General features: G+C 41.3%; 1 protein-coding gene across 7 annotated transcripts in view; it reads right to left on the bottom strand.

Annotated features, from left to right (window-relative positions):
• The window catches only part of HDAC7 (histone deacetylase 7), a 424,630-nt gene that overhangs the window by 43,923 nt on the left and 353,025 nt on the right, over positions 1–27,682 (bottom strand). For 6 of the 7 annotated variants that reach the window (XM_089691382.1, XM_089691381.1, XM_089691384.1 and 3 more), the window contains 12 exons: positions 23,783–23,955; positions 23,356–23,434; positions 21,302–21,392; positions 19,691–19,803; positions 15,083–15,205; positions 13,512–13,621; positions 11,973–12,141; positions 9,412–9,605; positions 5,315–5,506; positions 4,148–4,367; positions 1,511–1,644; positions 70–190 (listed from right to left, as the gene is read on the bottom strand). In XM_089691382.1, coding sequence (XP_089547508.1) covers positions 70–190; positions 1,511–1,644; positions 4,148–4,367; positions 5,315–5,506; positions 9,412–9,605; positions 11,973–12,141; positions 13,512–13,621; positions 15,083–15,205; positions 19,691–19,803; positions 21,302–21,392; positions 23,356–23,434; positions 23,783–23,908 — 1,672 coding nt within the window. In that variant the 5' untranslated portion in view covers positions 23,909–23,955. The remainder of the gene's footprint in view (positions 1–69; positions 191–1,510; positions 1,645–4,147; positions 4,368–5,314; positions 5,507–9,411; positions 9,606–11,972; positions 12,142–13,511; positions 13,622–15,082; positions 15,206–19,690; positions 19,804–21,301; positions 21,393–23,355; positions 23,435–23,782; positions 23,956–27,682) is intronic. The other variant, XM_089691380.1, reaches the window with a different exon arrangement.

Below are 27,682 nucleotides of genomic sequence, written 5' to 3'. Positions count from 1 at the left end.
GCTTTGGCACACCTATGACAAAGCTTTCCCTTTGTGTGGAGTGCTGTGCTTTAGGAAAGGGTCACATACCGGCAAGCTTGCGATTGTCCAGTTTGAGCCTATTGTGAGGATTGGTGCCATAGAGGAGGACGTGTGTCTCTGTATGTACTGATTGCAGCTCTTCCAGGGATGCCTTTCTACCACGAATGCACTGCAAAATATACAGATCATCAAACCTTACACAGCAGGAGAATCAAGCATTCTATGGCACACTACCAGGCCCCAATCTAACAGTCAGAAGTCTGCTTTTCATGTTTCACAGTATTGTCAACTGATGCCAATGGCAGAATAAAGAGGTAGTCCTCTTGAAAGATAAAGAACAAGGGGAAACAGACCTGCACGGCAGCAATGTTAACCACTAAACTGCAATGCCTGTTCTCTGTGCAACAGAATGAGAAATCAAGCCTGTTTGCCAAGTTAGCCTGTTTCAGTGCTGTATCATGGCTTAGACCAGTGATGTATAATCTGTTTAATATCTAAAAGAAAACCCAAGCTGGGAAAATGTGGCTGACTCCAGACAGGTATTTTAGAGGAAAAATTGCAGCTTTCCCAACTCTCAGGTTTGACTCTTTAGATCAGTCTCTCAACCAGGCTTCCTTTAGGGGTTGCTAAGGGGTTCATTAAGCAAGGAGCAAATTCTGCATTTCAGATAAGTTCGCTCTGACACCAATGATCTTTTTAGCTAAAATTCAAGCCTCAGCCCAACTAGTCTCAAAAATGCCCCCCCCCCCCCAAACACCTATGCTGACTACAAGATAATACCTATTCTCAGCCCAATCAGGCGATCTCCTGTAAGCACCGTCATGGTGCTGACCAGTCACAAGCCGTCATCTCTGCAAGGAGAGGAAAGAGAGCCGCAGAGATTTCCAATCCCCAGGCCTGTGTAGCGGCTTTTTGTTAAGCACGGGATTGGTGCAGGGAGGTTTCCCACACCGCTCCTGTGTGAACTCAGGCTATGACAAGCCCGGGTTCACATATGGGAAAACTGCATGCGATTCAGACAGGAATCACATCGCATTAATGTTCAAATTGCATGCCATTCTTTGCAGTGCGATTTGCGCCCATTCATTTTGTATGGACGCAAATCGCACTGCAAAATATTGGCACTCGGTATCAGCAAATACTTGATCGAAAGCATCAGTACTCATACTCGCCGATAAAAAAAAAGGGTATCGGTGCATCCCTACTTCCAGATTTTGAGAAGCCTACATGTGTGCACTATAAATATTACAATCTGAAAAAAGTCCAAAACAGATTCTGACAGCCTCTAGTTACAACCAGCAGGCTATGCACGCATCCATTCTAGAGCTTCCATTATTCTGGTGGATGGGCACAAGCCTTGTATAGAAGAAAATAAAAATGAATAATGGTCAGGGTGTTTATTGGTCAGTCTAAAATTTCAGATTTGAAATCAATTGGAAAGCTTGTTTTATATAACTGCCCCTCCACAGTAAAAGATGGATGAACTTACTTCACAATGATTCCTCAGTCCTCTTTCTTGCAAGCGGGACCAGATGCTTTGGATTCTCCCAGCGTGCTCTGGGTGGTTGCTGTTGTCTCCACAGGTACACTGGTGCTTCAACATCACAGAGTCATAAACAATTCCTATAGAGGGAAATAAAGTGTACTGTATCTTTTGCAGCCATTTTTCAGCTATCACAGTGCTGATTTTCAGCCTTACTGACAGATATGTAAATATACACTGGGGGAACATATCGAACTATTCTATTTGAATGACTAGAACGGAGAAGTGAAGCCGTGCATAACAAATGAAAACACATTTACTATAAGGCTACTTTCACACTGATCCGCGGCAGTGTGCATAGCAAAAATGAATATAAGGTTTTGCCATGTTTTTGTGGTGCCTTTTTTCAAGGACATGTGACTCAAAAAACACACCAAAAAGGCAACACAGGAACGTTTTTGATGTGTTTTCCATTGATTTCAATGGAGACGTGTGCTTTTGGTACTTTTTTTTTATCGCACCAAAAATGCAGCAAGCAGGAGATGTGATATTCGTGTACAGCGGTATTCATTTGTACAGGTGGCCGCACGCAACACCTGTTGCTCTCAGGCACCAAAACATGGGCGTTAACCTCCCTGGCGGTATGATTATTTCAGATTTTTGGTGCTGAAAGCGGTACCATTATTTTGCATGGAAATTTGGCGTTTTATATTGTAGGCCTGTAATTCTTAGGAGTAACTCACTGAAATCTGTCCGAACAAGAGTCTAGTAAACATCCCGGGTAGGATAAAACTTGAAACACGAAATCATAAATTATAATTTAATAAATAATCATAAAAAATAATAATCTACTAATAATAAATTTAATTCAATAATATTATCAAACCAAAAACACTGACATTTGAAATATAGCGCCAAGTTCGCACATCACTGAGCAAAGTCGCAAAATCGTTTTCAGTGTCTGATGACGAATTTCCCCACAAATCATTATCACTCAATTCTGCAAGTGGTTCTGATTTACTATCGCTGTTCTCTAGCCAGTCTAAAACCGCTTTTGGCCTAAAGGGACGCTTTTTGGATGCCATGGACATTTCTCAGTTTCCAGGCAATAAGAACAGTAAAAATGCAGACAGGGCACAGGGCAAAGCACTAGGGACAAAATGTATGTGAAATGGTTTGATACAGTAATGTTTTACTATGTGATTTTAGTGATTTTAGTAAATGTCACTTTTTGTCATTTTCAAATTTCCAGCCATTCCGTCCCCCGTACGTCCCGACGCTCGCAGGGGATGGAACCCAAATGACAGATGCCGGCATCCGCCGGATTACATTGCCGGGGACACTGCAGGAGGGACATCGCGGGAGCGCAGGACAAGGTAAGTGATCGAGGGATCGCGGAGCAGCGCCGCATGGTAAGCCCAAGTGTAGCTCGGGGTTACCGTTTGTGGTACTGAAACTTTACCCCGAGCTACACTCGAAAATACCGCCAGGGAGGTTAATGGGGAGATTTACTAAAACTAGAGCTTGCTAAATCAGATGCAGCTCTGCATAAAAATCAACCAGCTTCCAGATTCTGAGTGCACCAGTATTAGTAAATATCCCCCTCTATGTCCCAATATACCCATGTGTATAAGCCCCAATGTGCCAGCAAATAGGACAAGGAACCAGGATTTTGCAGTGGAGCCTACGATGAGTCACTCCCTTTGAGCAATATACATATTTTCTTGTGAAGTACGTTATAAGCGTGCGGCTTTTTGTTTTGTTTTTTTGGGAGTTTTGTCTTGCTTTTTTTAATAAATCCCCCTCTAATAGTCACAGGTATCACAAGCCCACCATGTTCACTGGTTTAATCATATCTAATCATATATTTTTGGAAAGTGTATAGAATGTCAGAGTCAGATTTCCATGAATGTAGGCACAGGGACAGAAAGGGATGGAGGCTGAGTGCATACAGAAAATGTACAGATCCACAGATAGTAAAAGTAGCTATGCTACTAACAGTGCACGTTATAAGTGCCTGACACTGTGCTCCCTCAGTCTACAAAATCTATATTCCCATTCTTCAGTTAGACATGGCAGAAATGAGCACAAACAGATTTGCCTTTTCAAAAAAAAAAAAGGTCTTACTTGCCTGTCTGCACCGTACACTGAGCTGTGCATGCGCAACTCAGCATACAATTTCGGCAATGACGCGATAAATCAACTCCAGGGCATGCACGGGAGTGACTTCATCTCATGCTGGCCAATGAAAAAGGCCGGAGATCGATACTTGGAAGCAGAGTTGTCAGTGGCCAGCAGGGACACCACAGTGCGGGACAGAAGGTGAGTATAGTTCCGCTTTAAGCAATGATGGCTGATCTTTTGCATGACTGTAATGGATTCTGACTATGAGAATAGTGGTGGTTGTTGGCTGCTGTGAAATAAATCCCACCCCTGATTTTGCATGGTGTGAGAAGTCCCTGATGACCTTATTGCATAAATTGGTATCTTCAGAAAGAAAAGGTTTCTGGTAGTCTTTATTGCCTTATCATAACCATTCAGATTTAAACTCACACTGGAAAATAATGTAAATCTGATAGATTGCAGTAGGCTAACAAAGTTCATATTGGTCATACCTAGTAGCTTTTGCTGTGTGATCATTACCTGTGGTGAAGCGTGGCTTCTCAGGCTGTTCTGGCAATGTGAGTGTCATCGTTTTGGAGGAGGGATCTTGAGTGGGAATAGAAGCTGAAGCTGGAGAGGACTTTGCTCTTGTAAGAGGACGATGTGTTTGAGGCATAAGAGGGATCATTAAAGTGTCCAGTTGCTGAGGTCTTTTTATGTGCTGTTGTGCGCGAAGATGGCTCGTCTCCCACATATAAGCCTGAAAGGAAAACAAGACCTGTCACATACAGCTAGATCAATAACTCATAGCAACCAAAATAACTTTGCCGGATCAGTAAAAGATTTACAAGTAATGGACACTTAGGGATTTATTTATAGAAAATCTGCTGTGCCATCATCTCAAGCATTTGCTATCACAAATAATCCCTGTAATTTGCCTAAAACATGAATGTCCTCTGATTTGCAGCACCATCTAGTGGCCATAATATGGTATTTTCCTGATTGAAGTATTTCAGGAAAATACCGCATTATGGCCACTAGATGGAGCAGACAATCATAAGAAGTAAACTCATTACACAGATTATGGGAATTATTCATGACAACTGTAAAAAGTAGAGTGAATTGCACAGCATTTTTAAAAAAAAATAAGGATCCTTACAGTCAAGTCACAATCTAATGAATAATGTATTACTAGGCACTCCATGTAATTTCTTTGTTAGTTTTATGTATAATTTCTGCATGAAGCTGACACTTCTTTGTAATTTAAAAAAAAAGTGAAATAGTAACATTACTACTAATTCTGCTGTTGCGAAACAAAACCAAATGTTTTACAAGTTATGATTCCTTCACAAGACTGACACAATGGGGTTGATTTACAAAAGGCAAATAGACTCTGCACTTTGCAAAGTGCAGTTGCAGAGCTTATTAAATGAGCAGAAACTCTGCTGACTTCCATCATCCAATCAGGTGCAAGCAAAATATCTGCTTTTTATATTCCTTGCATGTGATTGGGTATTCTTTGCAAAGTGAAGCTTCACCTTATTTACTAAGCTCTGGTGCAACTGCACTTTGCAAAGTGCATAGTCTATTTGCCTTCAACCCCTATCATGTCTCTGCTAACACTGTTCCATGCGAACATTCCTATGTACTCCACTGCAGTACAAAGTGCTGCTACCATGGCATGTGCATACAGATAGAGACCAGTACCTGTGGAACAAACTGCTGGATTACTGGTTGGCCACCGCTGGGCATGTCTTGTACACCTCGTAAGGCTTCTGTTCGAACTCTAGCAGGGTTTACTCCCAGCTCACCAGGTCGTTCATTTGCTGGACTGCTGTCATCCATCTCCTCTGATGGAATCTGGCTCAGTCTCGGCCTTTCGCTGGTTTTCTGTGGGCGCTGCAGAAATGAGACATTTGTAAAAGCCTATGCAGGTTTAGTAAATGGTTATTAAAATACCTCCAAACTGACACACTAAAGCAGTAGTTTATGAGCTAAAGGGGGTCTCAAATGGAGCTCACATAAGGTTCAATATATGTAATGCTTAAAAAGACTGTCAGGAACTGCAGACCTAATAGAGAAAGTGAGGATCAGAGAGTGTGAACATGGTACATTTGTGGTTGGGGTATGCTGCAGAAGACAATATGAAACTGAAAACTTACATGAGGCTAGTAGGGATCAATGCTATTATTCAAATCAATGTTCCTGCTACAAACTGCTGAGGGCCGCATATCATATACCAAAGGGCCACAGGTTGGGCACCAGGGTACTAAAGTATACTCAGAGTAAAAGCCAGCCATTATGGACTCCCTAAGGGCCTGACCTGGAACAACTGAAAAACATGTGTGTGTATCATAGCAATCATTGACGTCATAACTTCTTTATCCAAATCTGCACTGACCTAAAGAATCACACTGGTTGCTATGGCTTTTTCATTGCTCACGTTCATAAAGCAGGTCATTGTGGCCTCTGTGCATTTTATGCTGCTCTGAAAGATTGATTTTCAAAGCTATACAAAAAAAAAATGACAGCCAGAGTCTAGTCAATGCAGTTTCTTTTTCCACGATCTTAACTGAGATTTCCAAGTGCAAAATACAATGGACTATGGAGGTGTAAATTACCAAGGGACTACATTCTCCAATGAAGACATTACATTCATCAAACATGTAGTCCAGTTGGACTTAATAGTGTGACTTATTCTGTGCTTCTCCAAGGTTGCATTTCATCATGGAAGAGGAGTAGTTTTATGGCTAGGAAACACTAGCCCTCCCATTGATGACGCACAAAACTGTGAAGAGTCACTTCAGTAACATTGGAACAGAATGTAGGAAATTAAGAGAACACAAAAGAAAATTCAGCAATAAAGGCTAAACTGAAAGTAGTGTGGGGTAGTCTGGAAGTTCTTATGGAAAAACATTTATAAAAAAAGATGCCCAGTGTGTCCATACCAGTAACTGTACATAAGAAGAGTGCCATCAGCTAGTGTACAGACTATTGGAAGTTGAGAATCTTTATATCTAGAATATAAGGTGCATTTAATGTACAAGCCAAATACAATAATACTGAACTATAGTATATACAAGGCCAATGGCTGGGGCTCAATTTGGTGAAAAATGTATCATTTGCATGTTGGTCTCACAGAGGGGACCTATGGTTTCAATGCTGTGCATTTGGGTTCTCTCTCTATAAAGTTTACTAGCCCTTTGTCAGTACCATTCAAAGTTACTATCACTTATGTGTAAGACTTTTGTCTAGCATTTTTATTCTCTACCTTGCTCTTAATAACCAATATAATGGTTAAGTCCTTATTGTACAGTCCGCAGCATCCACCAAGGACTATAAAATACCTCACCAAACGTTCCAGCATAAATGGCTTCTTCATTGCTTGTACCAACTGCAATTTTAAATCAACTTTAGCAGGAATTTATCATTACGTTTAGACATTAACTTTAGACAGCTGATCAGAAGACTGTGTGAGATTTATTACAATTATGTCACTGATCCTAGTGATAGTTCTATACAGCACTGAAATATACCAGAGGCATTTATCGAATTTTCAAGTTGAAGGCCAGTCCACCCAAAACAGATATTTTAGTTTATACTAGAAAGTTATACTAGAAAGGATATAAGATTTCTTATAGTTCTCGTGAACTTAATCAGCGAGATCGCTACGCTTTTAACTGGGTCTGATATTTGCGGTGATTATGAGGGGGTCCCACCCATCTGCTAGGGTTGTTAGTTATTTCGTATTATGAGGGATATAAGAGGACAAGCTGGAGTGTACAAATGTGGATAGAACACAAGAAACTCCCAGGTGTAAGGGAACAAAACTTGGCTTTACATCAGGAAGATGGTGCTGTCAGAGTTAGCAAAACATAAGAAACCAGCTCTATTTAGAACTACAATATCCCCTTTGAGCGGGCTGACCCTCTAAAAACACATTCAGACACAAAAGTAGCTAGGGGCCTTTTGTCCTGGGGCAGGGATATTTGGGAGCAGCAGAGAGGGACCATTTACGACTCGAGCTGCAAATATCATAAATCTTTCCCTTCCATATCAGTAGAGATTATTTTGCACTAATACACAGAAGGGTGCTTTGTAAAATGAAAGCTGATGACTAACAGCCCTGCTAGATAGAGCCACACAGGAAGCACTGGATAATTAACTGCTGAGGTTTCCTGTATTGGGACAACATGGCCAAGCTTAATATTCCAAGAATGGGACATTTCCAGGAAAAGACGAACATAAAAAACAAATACAAACAGGACTGAATTCCAGCATGTAGCAACATGAGGTTTGTGTCTTAAGAGGTCTCGAACTTTAAACTGTATGTGAAGACATTTTTTTTTAACATTTTTGGTTAGACCCTCTTTCAAATTGCCTTTTTTTCCAGGTTGTCACCAGAACAAGTGGTGGATTAGTCTTTCAATGCGGACAAATGTTCTGGTGACAATGGTATAAGAGGAACTTCCTTCATTGTGAGATTTCTTCTCACTTGTATCCAGTGGTGTATTTAGGTTTCGTGCTGCCCTAGGCAACACAAAAATCGGCTCCCCCCACCACCACCACCACCACGGAGAGACCCTGACACTGATCAACACCCCCCTCCCCCATGAAGATGAAGAGAGCCTGACATAGACCAACAACACCCAGACTCCCCCACCCCCCCACCCAAGTGAGCCTTCCGCTACTACTGCCCCCCATACACTGGCAACCCCACCTTCAGCCCAGCGAGAGATAGACACTCACCTTCACAGCTCTGGAAATCCCCAGGAACAAGAGTCAGGCTCTGCATACACCATCAAGAAGCCCGCAGCCTCTCTCAGATCCCACTTGGTCCCCATGCTGTGTGTGTCTCTTCCATCCCTTCTTTCGGAAGGCAGCGCTGCCCCCCTAAAAAATGCTACTGCCCCCCCTGAAAATTGCCGCCCTAGGCAAATGCCTTGTTTCCCTTGTGGTAAATATGCCCCTGCTTGAATCTACAGGACAGGAAGTGAACAGATATATCCACAACAAGACACAGACACTGTGCACCTTCAGTACAAACAAATGGCAACCACTCCAACCTATAACTGGCCTTTGAAGAAATAAACACATGGAAGTGTGGCACGTAAAAGAAAAAAAAAGAAAAAAAATTAAAAAAAAAAAAAAAATCGGCACACAAAAATTCCCAAACAAAAATTCACTTAGCAGCCAGCCTGCAACAAACCGAATTGACCCTGTCTAACAGATCAAGCTAAAAAAGGGGTTTAGTTTGCAAACATTTGCAAATATATGTGTAAGCTGCAGAGGCCACTTCACAGCATCCCAGTATAGTGCAGTCCTAACTCTATATTGAAAGTCTCCAAAGTTGGAGCACATATATAATAATGGATAGATTAAGGGAAGGAGCCCACACTTCCTTAAAAGGTATAGGGACACACTGGACACCAAGCAAGGGCACAATGGCAGCGAAGGTATTCAGTGCGTCCCCTTCATCAGTACAAACAAATGGCAACCACCCTGCACCTATTACTGGCCTTTGCAGCAAGAAGCACATGGGGTGCCGTGATGTGGCATCTGCAGCTTCTGCATATAAACCCCTTATTTTACTGTGATGTGTTAGACAGGATTCATTCAGTTTTTGCAGGCTGGCTGGTAAGTGAGTTAGAGTAGAGAAGGTTTAAAAATCAACAAACAAAATTCTCTGTCCGGAATGAAAAAAAGTACTGGCTATACATACACTTTAACTAATACAGCTACTTTTGCTGCTGTGTGAAAAGGAGGCCCAATACTAAGTAGCTAATATCATATCCTGTGCTTACCTTATTTGTCCGTTTCAAATAATCAGGAAATGCTGCATATTGCTGCTGGAGGAAAAGTTGCTGCTGGAGTGTTTTAGGATTTTGAGGAAGCGGCTCAGAACGGGTCCGACTTAAGGCTTTGTGGTGCCCAGAAGCTGACAAATGATCAGGGCTGATAAGGGGATGGGTGAACTGCAATGGTACAGAACTCAAACCTTGAAGAAAGAAAGAGAGAAGATAGAATTCTAGATTCCAATTTTTACATCTGGGAGCGTGATATTCCCTTAAACCACAAGGTGGCAGAGAGGACATATCATAACAAGAAAATTCCCAAGAACAATAATTCTGCATGAATGCTCACTGCCAGACGGATAAATCTGCTCTGAAATCAGGGAACTTTAAGTACATTGCCACAAGGACACATTACTACATGTAGTGTACAATATAAGGGGTACCCAGGCATACACGCAGTTAAGGCCATACATAAGGTTTTATTTAATAAGCCAATTAAGTGCACAGTAAACCTATGACCACCAATTAGATTAGAGAAACCATGAATGCTGGGGGTTATTACATTTCATATATCACAGCACTTTGCCTGGAGTTCATTATTATAAGTCAATGCAAACTGCTAAGTATAAATGAAATACATTTTAAGGTTTGTTACACTTCCCAAACGATTTGTACTTGTGTTGCCACACAGCACAACCCTGTCTGATAGAAGAGCCCTAATGATGTTCAGTAGCACTTAATGTTTTTTTTCCATGAGCCCCCCTTCCCTCCCCCCCCCCCCCCCCACAGTGTAAATGGACAGTAAATGGAGAAGCAGGAAGCCAGCGAGATCATCTCTGTCAATCTACTCGCTCTCTACTGCTATCAGCATGTTTCTTGTACTGTAGATTAAGGCAGGCCATAGATGATGCGATTTGCTTTTCTGCAACCATGAGTTGCAAGTAAGAAAATAACGCGACTCCCCCATCAACACTGACTCTAATCCATCCCAGAGAGCTATTGTGTTCTCCCGGTGGGGGGGAGAGCCATCCTTGCTGGAAGAATACAACGATTATTGCCACTGGCAATAATCGCATGCTAGGAATCCGACATGCTGTTTGCAATCAAGTCGATCGATGGATCGACTTTGGTACAATCAGCCTGCTCATAGATGGATTAAATCTCAGCTAGTTTAGCAGGTTTCAAACCATCTATAACTGCCTTAATGGTCTGGCGTCTTGTGCTGCTTCTCCTTCCCCAGTCTGAGCTCTGTTGCAGGAGGAGTTACCATGTCAAATTCAGGTTCTTACATGTTCTCACAATTTTAAAAATAAATCCATTTAAGATTAGATTAACAATTACCATGATGCAATAATGTGTGTTTTATTCATCTGCATGAATTGTAGCTTTAAATAATCTTGACAGTCTCCTGGGATGATTTTGCATCTACCAAAGACACACTTGGAACGCTCGCAGTGAATTCTATCCAGCCCTCTGATAAGTGCTGTGAACCCAAGCTATCAGAAATGAACTAATGGCTTACAAAGTACAACACTTCAGTTTAATTACTGTCACAGCTAGTGCACACCACTAATAGCAGAGTACCTTTAATTAAATTGGTGGGTTTGCCATTTTGCATAATAAGCACATTAGAAAAAAACAACCCGATGATGTCTGCAAGTTTGTGAGACTAAACAAAATAATAGCTAGCATGTGGGAAACGCGTCAGCAAACAGCATCTACTTGCAATCATTTTCTGGAAGTTAGGCTGTGAAATCAAAAGCGTAAAGCGCATCTACACAATGCTGCAGATGATAAGCACTGCCCATCAGTCTTCCAGTAATAAAACCTATACGAATCAATTCACAAAAGCAAAACCCAATTAGTATTTTTATTACTGTGTTTAGTTTGTTTATTAATTAAAAGCCTTTACTACAGTCATTCTATTAAAATGTTACTTAAAGTGATTCTAAAGGCTTGAATTAAAAAAAAAACCAAACAGGTCTATACTCACCTGCTGTGTGCAGTGGTTTTGCACAGAGCAGCCTGGATCCTCCTCTTCTCGGGTCCCCTGCAGGCGCTCCTGGCCCTTCCCTTCTGTCGGGTGCCCCACAGCATTCACAAATGGAGCCGCAACTCGGCCCCATCCCCTCTCATTGGCTCACTGGCTGAGATTGACGCAGCGGGAGCCAATGGCCAATTTGAAATACTGTTAGCATGCTTCACCATTTTGCGAATACAAGTAATAATTAGAGAAACGCCGTTTTTAAAAAAGATGAACTGACTTTCTTCTTTCACAAAAACCACTTACATAGGCTGAGTGACACACACACAGTATGCAAAGTTGAGGGCGATTAGTACAATGTGGTTGTAGGGAATTTCTCACCCTGATTGTGTGTTTGTGCAGTCTTATAGCTGCATGGTATTTTAGAATATTACAAAAAGGTCTATGATTTGACAAACATTTCTCCCAGGCAGCTGTCTGTCTGAGGAGCTTGGGAGATACAGAAATACAACAGCAGGAACATCTTCAGAAACAAGCTCATCTGTATGTACATTGTAATCATCGACTTATAATCAAAACGACATACTTGCAACTATTGGTGCATGTGTAGGCTCTAGAATGATGACAGGTTGAAGACGAGGTGCCAGGGAATTCGTACCATCATGGCTTTCTATACCTGGCATGTACACAGTGGGATGTGTCAGAAGTGGCACTCGATGTATCAGGCTTGGCAAGGTCCTCCGTTCCATCTCAGCCTAAAATGGGTACAGATTATAATGGGATTATAAATGCATAACACTTAGTACAACAGAATACTTACCACTTAAATACTGCTTAACATTGTCAAGGCAACTGCTGAAATTTTATGGAAATGAAGAGAAAGCATGTCCGATGTATTAAAAGTGGTAAATAAAAAAGAAAAAAAAGAAAAAAGGGGAGCAGGTACCACTAGCCTATAAACCAATTCATTGCACTTTCCAGCTTGTTTAGCGGCCAGTGCAGTATTTCTCTGCATGGATGCTGTGTGCTCATGCAAGGTAGGAGAGGTGGGCAGCATACTCTAATGGAAAACAGTGGTGCCAGAATTTTGTAAGGATGGCTCACAGAGAATAACAGCCAGCCTGACACAAACTCCACCACCTCATATGCCTCTCCAGTATTCTGCCTACTTCACAGATTCTATACAAAGTATCCACATATGTCAATGATATGTTGGTCTCATATGGGCCAAGAAGTGCAATGACCTGTATATTCTGCTTCGGAGGTACCCATTACCCTTTGGCTAGATATCATCTGCCTGCTGCTGAGCTTTAGTCCTACTTAAAAGCACATTTATCCTTTAAACTGTTACTAAACCCATGACATTGCATTCACTATATCTGATCTCCCACAGTACACAGAACATGGAAATACAATTATGTTAGTAAATGTAATCTGCTAAATACCTTTTCTCATCAGTAGTTAGAGCAGTCTCGTGACTTCCATCAGCGTCCAGCAAAGCACATGTTAAAGCTTGTAGAAAGAGTTTTAATTTTGCTCTATGAGGATGCAGGACCCCTGACCTCTGTCTGGACAGTGCTGATTGACTCTGTGCTGATCACATGAACTCTCCCAAGAAAAAAACCTCTCTAGCAATACACACTAAACTGAGCATGTGCTGAAGGGCTACGGGTTCAGTCTGTCTTATCAGTGTGGACATTTAAACAAAGGCAGAGAAGTCAGGATCAAACAGCATTTTTACACAATGCAGAGGATTAACCCCTTAGGTTCCACACTGAGTATAACAAGCATGCTTTAATGCATATACAGACTGATTTTACTGTTGTGGGTTTAGCAGCACTTTAAGAAGGTAATGTTACAAGTTAAGCTACTGTCAAATTATTTATTAAAAGCAATATATATTCTGTTTTGGAAATAGCAGACAGATGGCCTATACAAGCTCACAGGCCACGAGGATGGCAGCAGTACTCACAACAGGGACAGAAATGAGTGTCAGGTGTACACACAGTCCTACATGCAACTTAGCATCTGGCACACCCCTGAACCAGATATTATCAGTCACTATTATGAACCTAAGTATTCATGGATTATAAGTTGCTCTAGTTCCACTCATTATTGCCCTTACCTCCGAGGCAGCTCCAGGCAAGGAGGACAAACTTCCATTCTCAGCAGCCAGACTGTCATTTGGTGAGCTGCAGCCGGACACTGGAGTGCTGCTACTGCTGGGAGAGGAGTCTGTAATGAAACAGAACAGATTCAGTGTCTACATGATGACAATACCTTTCTGATGGCAGTGCAATCATAGACCTGCAGTGATTTTTAATACAGGATCTATATTAATTAAAAGGGACCTTAAATAATTCACATCAAATACACGCGTGTCATTACAGAATCTGTATATATATATATATATATATATATATGTACACACACAGTACAATCATTTCTCTCAGCACTCTTGACACAGTAAGGGGTGTCTGGCAGTGAGAAGTCCACAAATTGCCATTGCCATTCTGATTCAGGGTCAGAAAAAGCAGCAGTAGAGAGGGTGGTGGGATTTCTCCATCAGCATGACAAGCTAACCTTAACACAACAGTCTCTAAGAGGATTGGAAAAGAACCAAAGAAAAGAAAAAATTGTTGGGAAAATAGACGCAAATAAAACAAAAATTAAAATACACCCATTTTGACAATTCCGCCTACTTTTGTTGTTATAAGTAGATAGCTAAAGTGATTCTAACAGGATAAATTAAAAAGAAAAAAAAAATAGCAGACATGTTTTACTTACCTCCTGCAATGGTTTTGCACAGAGCAGCTCAGATCCTCTTCTTATTGAGTCCCCTGCCTGGCTCTCCACCCCCCCCCTTTCCCGGCGATTACCCCCAATAGCAAGCCTCTTGCTATGGGGGCACTCCAGCAGGCTTGTTCCTCAGATTGTCCATTCACAGAGTGTATCTCGACCCTGCCTCCCCTTTCTGCTCATTGGCTCACTGGTTGTGATTGACAGCAGCAGGAGCCAATGGCTCCCACTGCTCTGTGAGCCAATGAGGAGAGAGACACCCGGGAGAGCCGCTGCTCTCATGCACATCACTGGATCGAGATGGGGCTCAGGTAAGTATAAGGGGAGGGGGGGCCGAGGGGGAGCTGCACCCAAAAGGTTTTCTATCTTCATGCATAGAATATATGAAGATAAAAAACATTCTGCCTTTGGAACCACTTAATTTGCAGCCCGGCCTCCCATACTATAAACCAACAAAGCTGTCCATTCCCACCACTACATCCTGCTGACTGACAGCACAGATTGTATGTGATAAAGTACTATTACGCCATGGCAGTTTTTCCTGATTCAGACCTGCTGTGACTGTTATGTTAAGAAGGGAACATGGTACACACAACCTTCTTCACATGTGTTCTGGCAGTTACTGGTTTGGGGACACCAATAAAAGCATGTTTTTTTTTTAAATCAAAGTTCTTATTTAAATACTAGTAGGCCTGTTGGACCAAAACAAGCACTGTATATAGATTTATGCACACGATTGTTCCCAGTCTTAAGATTTATTGCTACTTTAAGATGTTGCATTATTTGAGCAAACTGGTTGGGTATAAAACAGGCTAATCTCAAATGTGCCAATAATGCCTGTGATCACAGCAATGAAAATCTAGACATGTTACCGCCTCTGATGTGTCATTCACCCACCCTGTGTTTCTGGGGGTCTTCTTCTAACTGCAGGTGGAGCGCTTTCCTTGCGTGTAAGTGGGTTCTTCCTCCTCTCCCCCGACTTCTTGGGTCTGCAAGGCCACTTCAAGTTTGGCTCAGAGGCTGCAGGGAAATTAAGGGCACAATTCTAAATGTTAAGAGCTCAAAAGCACCTCCGCCAAGTTCTGGCTGGGTTGTTACAACGTACCAGAACTTGAACGCTGAAGTGATTTCCTGATGTATTATATGAAATCTGGAACATGTATTGAAATAATCTAAAATTACATGCTATATGGTTCCCAAGCAAGTCAGAAATCAGGAAAAAGGCTTAACTACAAGGGTTTATAAAACGTACTTTAGTTTATATAATTTTTCATGGTCTAAAGATGACCTGTTTTACATATAAACATTAACATTTGACAAAGGGTTCCCAGAGTACAGCACAACAGCTTGCTTTGCCTGCTAAAGTACAGGACTCAGCCAGTTAATAAGAGATGAGGCAATGCTGTGTTATAAACAATTCACTTTTCTCCTTTAAGGGCCAGTTCACACTACATGCGTTTCAGTTGCTTTTTTTGTGCATCCAAAACGCAGTTAGATGGTTGTCAATGTCATAGTTCACATCAGTGCTTGCAGTTCCAGTGCGTTCCAATTGCAGAAAAAAAGTAGAACAGGCTGCATTTTATCTGCACAGAACTGTACTGGAACGCGGTAAAACGCATCACAAAAGCACTGGAATGTACTGAAATGCACATGTCCCTATTTAAATTGAAGAAAAAGAGAGGGGAAAAAATTAACTGAAAGGCATAAAAAAAAACGCACTGGAATGTGTCAAAAATGCATCAAACACACCAGAACGCGCCACAAACACGTCAACAACGCACATGAAAAAAACGCATCCGGAACGCATTTTTACTGCGTTTCTATAGTGTGAACCGGCCCTAAAGGCACAGAGCTGTTCCTCAAGTAATCTAGTGGAAGACCTTGCACCACAAATATGTTTTCATAGGTCTCACGCTAACCTTTTTTAGCATAAGTTTCATTTCAACAATATTAGCACCAAATTATTATTAAGTAAAAAGAAATAATTTCTTGCTGAGGTAGTTAAAGAATTAAATACATAATATACTTTTAAGTTTGTCTGCCTGAACAAGAAACGGGAAACTTTATTCAGTCCTGACTGTGTAATGGCCTGCAATTTGTCTGTACAGTGACCTGCCACAGAAAATTCTAAAGGTACACTGTAAGGTGATTTTATATATATATATATATATATATATATATATATATATATATATACAGTCATGGCCGAAATTGTTGGCACCCTTGATATTTCTCCAGGAAATCATGTATTTCTCACGAAACGTATTGCATTAACACATGTTTTGCTATACACATGTTTATTCCCTTTGTGTGTATTGGGACAAAACAAAAAAAGGGAGGAAAGAAAGCAAATTCGACATAATGTCACACAAACCTCCAAAAATGGGCTGGACAAAAGTATTGGCACCCTTTCACAACTGCGGATAAATAAGAATGTTACAAGCATGTGATGCTCCTGTAAACTCACCTGGGGCAAGTAACAGGTGTGGGCAATATAGAAATCACACCTGAAAGCAGATAAAAAGGAGAGACGTTCACTTAACCTTTGCATTGTGTGTCTGTCTGTGCCACACTAAGCATGGACAACAGAAAGAGGAGACGAGAACTGTCTGAGGACCTGAGAACCAAAATTGTGGCAAAATATCAACAATCTCAAGGTTACAAGTCCATCTCCAGAGAACTAGATTTGCCTTTGTCCACAGTGCGCAACATTATCAAGAAGTTTGCAACCCATGGCACTGTAGCTAATCTCCCTGGTCGTGGACGGATGAGGAAAATTGATGAAAGATTGCAACGCAGAATAGTCCGGATGGTGGATAAGCAGCCCCAAACATGTTCCAAAGACATTCAAGCTGTCCTGCAGGCTCAGGGAGCATCAGTGTCAGCGCGAACTATCCGTCGACATTTAAATGAAATAAAACGCTATGGCAGGAGACCCAGGAGGACCCCACTGCTGACACAGAGACATAAAAAAGCAAGACTACAGTTTGCCAAAATGTACTTGAGTAAGCCAAAAGCCTTCTGGGAAAACGTCTTGTGGACAGATGAGACCAAGATAGAGCTTTTCGGTAAAGCACATCATTCTACTGTTTACCGAAAACGGAATGAGGCCTACAAAGAACAAAACACAGTACCTACGGTAAAATATGGTGGAGGTTCAATGATGTTTTGGGGTTGTTTTGCTGCCTCTGGCACTGGGTGCCTTGACTGTGTGCAAGGCATCATGAAATCTGAGGATTACCAAAGGATTTTGGGTCGCACTGTAGGGCCCAGTGTCAGAAAGCTGGGTTTGCGTCCAAGATCCTGGGTCTTCCAGCAGGACAATGACCCCAAACATACGTCAAAAAGCACTCAGAAATGGATGGCAAAGAAGCGCTGGAGAGTTCTGAAGTGGCCAGCAATGAGCCCAGATCTAAATCCCATTGAACACCTGTGGAGAGATCTTAAAATTGCTGTTGGGAAAAGGTGTCCTTCCAATAAGAGAGACCTGGAGCTGTTTGCAAAGGAAGAGTGGTCCAAAATTCCGGGTGAGAGGTGTCAGAAGCTTATTGATGGTTATAGGAAGCGACTGATTTCAGTTATGTTTTCCAAAGGGTGTGCAACCAAATATTAAGTTAAGGGTGCCAATACTTTTGTCCAGCCCATTTTTGGGGTTTTGTGTGACATTATGTCATATTTGCTTTTCTGCCTCTGTTTTATATTTGTTCCAATACATACAAAGGGAATAAACATGTGTATAGCAAAACATGTGTTAATGCAATACCTTTTTTGTGTGAAATACTTGATTTTCAGGAAAAATATCAAGGGTGCCAACAATTTCGGCCATGACTGTATATATATATATATATATATATACACACAGTGAAGGAAATAGGTATTTGATCCCCTGCTGATTTTGAATGTTTGCCCATTCACAAAGACATGATCAGTCTAAAAATCGAATTGTATGTTTATTGTAACACTTAAAGACAGAATAGCAACAACAAATTCAAAAGAAATGCATGTCTGACAAATTATGCACTGATTGGCATGTTCATGAGGGAAATAAGTATTTGATCCCCTTCACAAAACATGACTTAGTATTTGGTGGCAAATCCCTTGTGGCAATCACAGAGGTCAGACGTTTCCTGTAGTTGGCCACCAGGTTTGCACACATCTCAGTAGGGATTTTGGCCAACTCCTCGACAGATCCTCTCCAATTCATTAAGGTTTGGTGGCTGACGTTTGGAAATTCGAACTTTCAGCTCCCTCCACAGATTTTCAATCGGATTAAGGTCTGAAGACTGGCTAGGCCACTCCAGAACCTTAATGTGCTTCTTCTTGAGCCACTCCTTTGTTGCCTTGGCCGTGTGTCTTGGGTCATTGTCATGCTGGAACACCCATCCACGACCCATTTTCAATGTCCTGACTGAGGGAAGAAGGTTCTCACCCAAGATTTGACGGTACATTGTCCCGTCCATCGTCCCTTTGATGGGGTGCAGTTGTCCTGTCCCTTTAGCAGAAACACACCCCCAAAGCAGAATGTTTCCACCACCACGTTTGACAGTTGGGATGGTGTTCTTGGGGTCATAGGCAGCACTCCTCCTCCTCCAAATACGGCGAGTTTAGTTGATGCTAAAGAGCTCGATTTTGGTCTCATCTGACCACAACACTTTCAACCAGTCCTCCTCTGCATCATTCAGATGTTCAGTGGCAAGGGACCTTGTGGACATTGCAGGATTTCAGTCCTTGTTGGCGTAGTGTGTTACCAATTGTTTTCTTGGTGACTGTGGTCCCAGCTGCCTGGAGATCATTGACAAGATCCTCACGTGTAGTTCTGGGATGATTCCTCACTGTTCTCATGATCATTGACACTCCACCAGGTGAGATCTTGCACTGTGCACCAGACCTAGGGAGACTGACAGTTGTTTTGTGTTTCTTCCATTTGCGAATGATTGCACCAACTGTTGTCACCTTCTCACCAAGCTGCTTGGCGATAGTGTTGTAGCCCAGTCCAGCCTTGTGTAGGTCTACAATCTTGTCCCTGACATCCTTGGACAGCTCTTTGGTCTTTGCCATGGTGGAGTTTAGAATCTGATTGTTTGATTGCTCCTGTGGACAGGTGTCTTTTATACAGGTAACAAAAGGAGATTAGCAGCACTCCCTTTAAGAACTTTAATCTCAGTTTGTTATCTGTATGAAAGAACTCTGGTAGCCAGAATCCTGCTGAATGATGGGGGATCAAATACTTATTTCCCTTATGAACATGTAAATCTGTGCATCATTTGTTACACACATTTCTTTTGAATTTTTTGTTGCTATTCTGTCTCTGTGTTACAATACACCTACCATTCGATTTCTAGACTGATCATTTCTTTGTGAGTGGGCAAACATTCAAAATCAGCAGGGCATCAAATACTTATTTCCTTCACTATATATATATATATATATATATATCCTCACCAATATAGCTCTGCCACCTCCATTTTATCATTAGTTGGGGGCAGCTGAAGGGAATAACTTTACCTGTTCTTCTGAGAGGAAAATGTTCAGAAGGATTACAGTTGCTGGCAACATCCTGAGGAATGAAGTTGGTGGGCAGAGGAGGATGAGGTTCCGGTTCAATCAAATCAGGAGGCCTGAAAATAAATACACAGCCACTTTCATTATTGATGTTTATATGCTTTACACTTCGATTATATCATTTATCGTATATTGTACTTCTACATTTATGTGTTTCAATACAGTGCACTTTACATACATTACAATCACTTGCCCCTTGTCCTCAAGGAGCTTATAGTCTAAAAGGGGTCACCAGTAGAAGGAACCCCTCTATAGATATTTAGTGATACCTCCTTTAGAATACTGTTTCCAGTTCTGAGACCTCACTACAATATATTGATAAGATATCATAGAGATACAAGAGATAACATGTATCAGAAAAGAGTTCAGAAACTTAAAGAGGTTCTGCAGTCATTGTTAGAAAAATTAACAGTCAGCAGCTACAAAAACTGTAGCTATTGACTGTTAATATTAGGACACTCACCTGCCCTAGGTTCATGCGCTTACCTCAACCTCTACATACATCAAGAGGGTGAAAAAGGTTTAGGAGGGAAGGTATTTCAATATGATGCCAAGATCAAGAACACGGGGACATGACCTCAGACTAGCAAGAGGAAAGTTCAAAGCTAGTCTTAAAAAGTATTACTTTACTGAAAGGGTAGTTGATGCTTGGAAAGGACTTCCAGCAGAGGTAGTGAGTCAGTCAACTGTAAGTGGATTCATATATACTTGGGACAAACATAGATTTATACTTATGGAAAAAAAAAAGTTACCAAAAAGATGGAGCACAGGGTTTTTTTCTACTCTTCTATGTTGCTATGTGTTTATCTCACATTGCTACATACACATACTAGGGCCATTTTAGACAGGAGACAATTAGCCTACCAGCATGTCTTTAGATTGTGGGAGCCACTGTACTGCCCATACCAGTCAACATATCAATTACTTGATATATCCTTAACAAATCCTATAATTACAAAGCTGTAGTCATTTAACACTACAGTAAAAAAATATAATAGCATAGAAATGTTAGCAAAAGGGTCTCCTAAAAAAATAAAGAAAACACAACAAACCAGACATACGTTAACATTTTGAAAGAAAGAATGACACTTGGAACCTGATTGGCTATTATGAATGATTCTTCCAGCGTTCTCTTTATCCATTAGAATGGTGACAGACAACCTCGGCGCTCCAGCTGTGGTGAAACTACAAATCCCAACAAACCTCCGACTCTGGAAGCCATGCCTATGACAGTCAGTTTTGGCATGGAAGTCGTAGTTCCAAAACTTCTGGAGTGCCAAGGTTGCCGATTGGATCATATGAGTGATACAGTAACAAATACATGGATGGGTGTAAAAAAATGTCAGATATGGATACCTATAAGCCATAGATAACTAATTGTTGTAAAAAAAAAAAAAAAAGCCATAAAAACATCCAACATGTTTCGGGCACAACACCACTCCCATTTCATCAAGGCTCAATACAGAATAAAACGTGGATAGGGAAAGACCTCTATATTAGAACCAGTACTGAACTCTCCACATGGAAGAATAACTTGACCACAGTTACGGTTACCTTATGATGTTACTGCAGGGGGGTGCTACTTGCTGCTTGCTCCGAATCATCTCCAACAGTTTCTGCTTCACTGCTGGGCTGGCCATGGCACCTAGGACCACAGAATATAAAAGCAGAAAACAATAGTGACAACTAATTCCAGTTATAGAGGGTGTGTTTATCTTCATACACAGAACATACTGTCCAAGCATATAGCGAAAGACAACCTACCTAGACACGTGTTGATATGTTTTCTTTGGATTGTCATATTTCATACATGAACACTTTAATGTTTCCTGCCAAACAAACCTGCACACAGTGTATAGGTACATAAAGCATAGGAGTTTCCCACACTGTGATTGACCGACCAGATAAAAGCTGCCGAACATGTTGACTTCCAGTGGAGCTTTATTTAGGTCTGTCCTGGCCCTGCACTGCATGTAACGAGTTCAGCACAGCTAGGGCTGTATAAATCTGCTTCAACACCCCACATAAAAAGCATAATGGGGGAAAAAATAATAAATCTGCATTACAGCAGGGAAAAATTATTCAGTTCTGAATCCCTGTTTGCCTATTCTGGTGAGATGAGGGGATGTACACTCAAAAAGAAGTTGTTTCAGCAAACAAGACTTGTGATTCATTATTGCATACACATTTCTGAGCTGCTTAAAGAGCACATTTCATGTGCATGCTCATTGTATTCTCAAAGCAGGCTACCGTACTCCTGCCTTGCCAGAGACTTACAGCTCGGTAAGCAGAAATTGATGAGTCAATGGATAGCTTATAACCGTATTAGAGCAGAATTCTTGTATCTCTCGAGAACTCTAGAAATATTAGTGAGCAACAACAAACCATAAACAGTTTGAGGCAGTAGGTGGCGCACTTGCCTTGGAAATTTCAAAAGAAACAAGTCAGCTTGTTCTTTCTTGTATAAATTAGATTAGATGGCAATAAGCAAAAAAAAAGGCAACTAGGCTTTATATGAAGATTTACCAAATTAACTTTTTCTTTTTTGATTTAGTATTCAACACCTAAGCCACATTAAAAAAAAAAAAAAAAAACCTAAATGCAAACACAGTTCATATCCCTTTAAAAAGTTTGATATTTTCGTCAGTATAACCATTTGCAGCACCGCGCTCCAAGGAGCAGGGCCCTCCTAACCCTCTTGTATTGAACTGTATTCTTGCTGTATTGTCTCCCATTATATTGTAAAGCGCTGAGCAAACTGTTGGCACTATATAAATCCTGTATAATAATAATAATAATAATCTGGTGATTTATATTAATAACCATTTTATGTTGGTGAGAGGCTGGAGTGAGAAAGTATTGCGCTTCTAGTCATAGTCAAGAACTCCTAATTGGTCATGATATTTGCTTCATATGGACATAATAAATTCTGCAGTTCATTACCCCGAATTCTTACGACCCAGGGTATGTTGAGAAACCGACTCCTGCTTACCCCTGATAATCCTTAAGTGTGACTTTGTCATAGAAAAGTTCTAACAGGTTATTTTGTCTTTCCATCCTTTTGGGATATTTGATCCACACACAGGCACATATTGCAAAAATGACTTTCAGCATTGAAAGTTTTATTTTCTGAAAGCCATGCATCAGCTTAAGCAAGCCATTAATGACACAATTTTCTTTCCTTCTACCATGTGTGGAAGGAAAGAAAATCGCTTGATTTCTCCATCAACACAGTCAGTGCTGATGGGGAATGCCTCCCGGGGAGCTACTGTGTTCTGCTGGCAGGCAGCCTTCCCCGCAGGAAGTAATCGCATACAAAAAGTCCAACAGGCTGGTTGTACTGAAGTCGGTCAATGGATCGTCTGCAGAACAACCAGCCTACCCCCATAGATTAATGGAATCTCAGCCAATCCCTATTGAACCAACTGAGATTCAATCCATCTATGGCCAACTTTAGACTAGTCAGAACAATGAAGTCTGGTGCATATGTCCAAGGATCCCATTTCCTTACTAAACCACATTACTTTCAAAGCAAAACAAATCTACTTGTATGGTAAATTACATTTTAAAATGAAATAAAAAATGAAATATATAGAAAGTTCCCATACTGCCTTTGTTTTTATCCTTGTTGACCAGATGCCTCAAGCTTTGCTCCTGCCGTCCATGGTCTGTATTCCGACAGTCCACCTGGGAAACGAAGAGTAAGGATCAGCGAAGGAAGACATAGTGAGGTCCATATTACTTCTAATCTACTCATATCCCCATCAGATTGTTATGGAATGAAGAGCTTGGCACTGAAGTGTAGCTGTGTCACTGTCAGGTCTCACTACATAAGTACTCTGCAACACTGCTTGGAAAATGTAATACGTAAAAAGGGGAATTTATGCATACACCTTTCATTAACCAACCCAACTCCTACACTGATAAAACAATGCGTGTTGTCATGGCTCAGTAACTGTGTCAGGAATCAGTACAACCTAGGAAATTTAAAAGTACTCCAGAAAACAAAGACAAGGAAACAAAAAGGAAAAATACCCTTATCTTGGGGTCTATATGGTGCTGCGGAGTGATGGTTGAGAAGAAAGCTTGCTGGGCCTGCTTTATGTTCAGCAGTGCGGTGTCCGACTGCTGGCTGTGACGCTGGATTAGGTGAAAATTCATTGGGGTGGCTTGCGTCAGCACTGTGCTCGATGGAACTGTCAAGTCCACTGCAAAACAGAAACAGCAAAACATATGCGTCAGACACATTTCCAGTGTAAGTATATATTGATCAGCTGATGCTAATCAGTTCCTGCTTATAGCAAACTCTATGGCAAGTCTGCAACAAATACACGACATTAAATGGAACTTCACTCCCCGTCAACATTGACTATTTTTAATCCTTATGCTGCTAGCATTGATAAATAAATAGAAAAGTATATCATATTTACTTGTTTTAAAGTGTTACTAAACCCAAAACCCTGCATTCGCTATATCTGGTCTACCACAGTACACACAACATGGAAAAGCAATTATTTTAGTAAATATAAACTGCTAAATATCTTTTCTCATCAGCAGTATATAGCAGTCTTGTGACTTTTTTCAGTGTCCAGCTGAGTACTGGTTAATCTTGTAGGATGAGTTTTCATTCTCCTCTGACTGTCCTTTTAGGCTGCATAACCCCTGACCCTTTGTGTGGGCAGTGCTGATTAGCTCTGTGCAGATCACATGCACTTTCCCAAGAAAAAAAAAAACTCTTGCAATATACAACAAACTGAGCATGTGCAGCTTTCCCCCTAGGCTTTGTTCTATAAGCAGATGAATTGGAGTTTGTAGAAAAAGGGGAGGATCAGAGAAGACAGGAACAAACATCCTTTTTACACAGTGTAGAGGATTAACCCCCACAGTGTGTATAACAAGCAGGCTTTACTGTATATACAGACTGATTTTACTGTTGTGAGTTTAGGAACACTTTAAACCGTATTTTACATTTTTTTAGTTACTTCCTGGTTTCCATGCCTAGGCAAATGATGTCATACATCCCAGGAGTGTTCAGGATGAGAGTTTTCTCAGCTAAGCACATCCTCCTGTCTGCATGCTTGAGCTAAGGGCAGATGGATTCCTGAAGCAAATGCTACATGAATCACTTGCCCTTTCTCAAGATGGCCACAACCTGAAACACTTGGTGGAGTGATTTCTCAGCAAAATAAAGCATGGAGACATGGATGGATGGGGGAGTTTTCTCTGAATATTAAAAATGAATCACATTGCACTTTTGGTTTGTGGTGCTCAGATACAGTGCAGTCCCACATAAGGTTGGCTACATGTATTATACTGTGATTGTACATTCTTCTTTAGACCAATAACTAGTATAGTACAAGGACCTGCAGATGTGCATTGTGGCACTCTCCAACGCATGGCAACGCAACTCTGACCACTATGGTGTGCTGTATGTAGAAGAATGGGTAAGGGTCCAGTTTTCAGTGGGATAGGGAGCATTGAAAGCTTATTCACTAAAATGGGCTGCCTTAAAGCAGTGGAGTTAATGTGTGTGTGGTATCACACTACAAAGGTGCCAACAGGCCTAAATTGTGTATGGCCAGCTATAATTCTCCATATTATATTGCTCTGCCCCCAGGGCACCCATGTGCACATGTCCTATAAAGGCCTGTCTTGAACAGAAAGCAACACTATGGTGTGGTACCCATGGAATTCATCAGTAACATGTAGAACTGGGTCTAACATTAGGCACATTAGGCTTGTAAGGTATGGGATACAAAACAAACGTGTGGGTAAAGGGCCCACAATAAGAAGTCCCAAAGAGAACAATTCTGCGGCTTTAAAATATTTATTAACATCCAATAAGTAATAATGCAATTACCCCTCCACCATGCACAATTTAAAACACAATGACAACGTTGCCATATAGTAAAAACACTTGCCCGGGCACATAGACACACACTAGATTATACGATATACAGGAATGGAACCATGAAAAATATAAGGCCCTGTTTGCAAGATGCTGAATGTAAATGCAATTATGTCCACAGCAAAAATCTGAGATTGTGGGCCCAAATATATATATATATATATATATATATATGAGTAACACATAGACATGTGTATCCTATGAATGATGATAGAGGCAGTCCATCAATCTTGGAAGAATATATGTCCTCAGTACTTGCATATAGTCCTGCATGAATGATCTCCACTTGCAGGCAAAGCATATAGAGTGTAATAATATCACTGAGGGTATGATTCCATCACATGTAGACAGCAGCAACCAATGACAGTGACCCATCCATGGGTGGAGGTATACTAGAGCGCAGCATGCCGCTTCATACAGATAAGAGAAATAGCCAGGTATGTGAAACTAGACAAGACAGTCACAATCCAAGGGATTGACCCCCATGCAGATACAACCTGGTCTTGATATTAGGGCTCACCACTCCGGATACGGTCACTCATACAGATGATTCCGGGTCCGCTGTGTGATGATGTTGCAGGAATGCAGAGGCATACGACTGCAGTAGCCAATTTGGTGTGGCGCAGCAAATGGAAAAAGCCACGTGGAGGTGCCTAAGTGTCCGGGACACGGGATTCACGACGCTGTGACAACGCATTTCGACCACCGAGTCATGTGAGCTTCTTCAGGCCTTAAATGTGTATGGCCAGCTATAATTCTCCATATTATTCTGCTCTGCCCCCAGGGCACCCATGTGCACATGTCCTATAAAGGTCTGTGTTCAAGAAAGCAAAACTATGGTGTGGTACCCTTGAAATTCATCAGTAACGTAAAACTGGGTTTAACATTAGGCACATCAGGCTTGTAAGGTATGGGTAAGCAAGCAAAATAAACAACATCCTGCACTCGAGGTGGATGTTCAGGCAATGGAGGACCTTAGGTTTTCGACAACTTGAAGCTAGACAAAACATAAGCCCCCCGAGGACTAGGGAGGCCCAAAAAGAACACTGGAGAAAAAAAACAGGTACACCAGTCTAAAAAAATATATTTATTGAAGAAATAAAACAGAAGTGTACTCACAAACAGCACATTATATCAAACTCAATCACCACAGTGTCACAGGCTTCACAGAGCCTAATGGGGCTCTGAAGAGGTTACCTACCCTCGAAAAACACCAGTATTGGAAGTGTCTTCCTACGCTGGGAATGGCACAGTGGACCAGAGTGTGCGGGTCATTGTGGATGATGATGAGTTTGATATCATGTGCTGTTTTTGAGTACACATCTGTTTTATTTTTTCAATATTTTCAAATTTTTTCAAATATTTTAAAGCCGCAGAATTGTTCTCTTTGGGACTTCTTATTGTGGGCCCTTTACCCACATGTTTGTTTTGTATCCCATACCTTACAAGCCTAATGTGCCTAATGTTGAAGACCTAATAATAGTGTGGACTTGTGGTGGACTTTTTAAGGTAAAGCGCTAGGCTTGTACACCCTCTGTTTTAGTTTTTCCATTGTGCTTATAGGTGACAGAGGCAAAGAGATGGATTTTTCCTGCATCGTTATGGGATGCACGTTATCTGAACATTAGTAGAACTGTTATTTCACACAAGCTTGCTTACACATTATTGAAATTTATACTAAGCCAGGTAAGGAGCAGTAAAACAAGATGTTGCGTGCCTACAGGTTCAAGTGGTGATAACTTGGGATAGACGGGAAGGTCCAGGAGATCATGCTAACTGGAATCCATGCAACCCCCCAGTTATGCAATCGTACAACCCTCATGTTATCAGGCCTCATAGACAAGATATCCTCATATACCCTGTCTATGAGGCCTGATAGCATGAGAATACCATTCCTACAACTGTATAAGCTCTTACATACAAGTCAACAGTGCAGCTACAAGTATTTCAAACCATTAAGTACGAGGAAATGGTTCAACTGGAGTTCACATCTTTACTGGCAGTACAATTACCCATCACACACAGTG

Source organism: Staurois parvus, unplaced genomic scaffold (assembly GCF_062004578.1).
Source record: "Staurois parvus isolate SC_StPar_1 unplaced genomic scaffold, SC_StPar_1.0 ptg000562l, whole genome shotgun sequence".
Taxonomy (NCBI): Eukaryota; Metazoa; Chordata; class Amphibia; order Anura; family Ranidae; genus Staurois; species Staurois parvus.
Note: the sequence above shows the minus strand (reverse complement) of the source record. Positions and strands in the feature narration are given on the sequence as shown.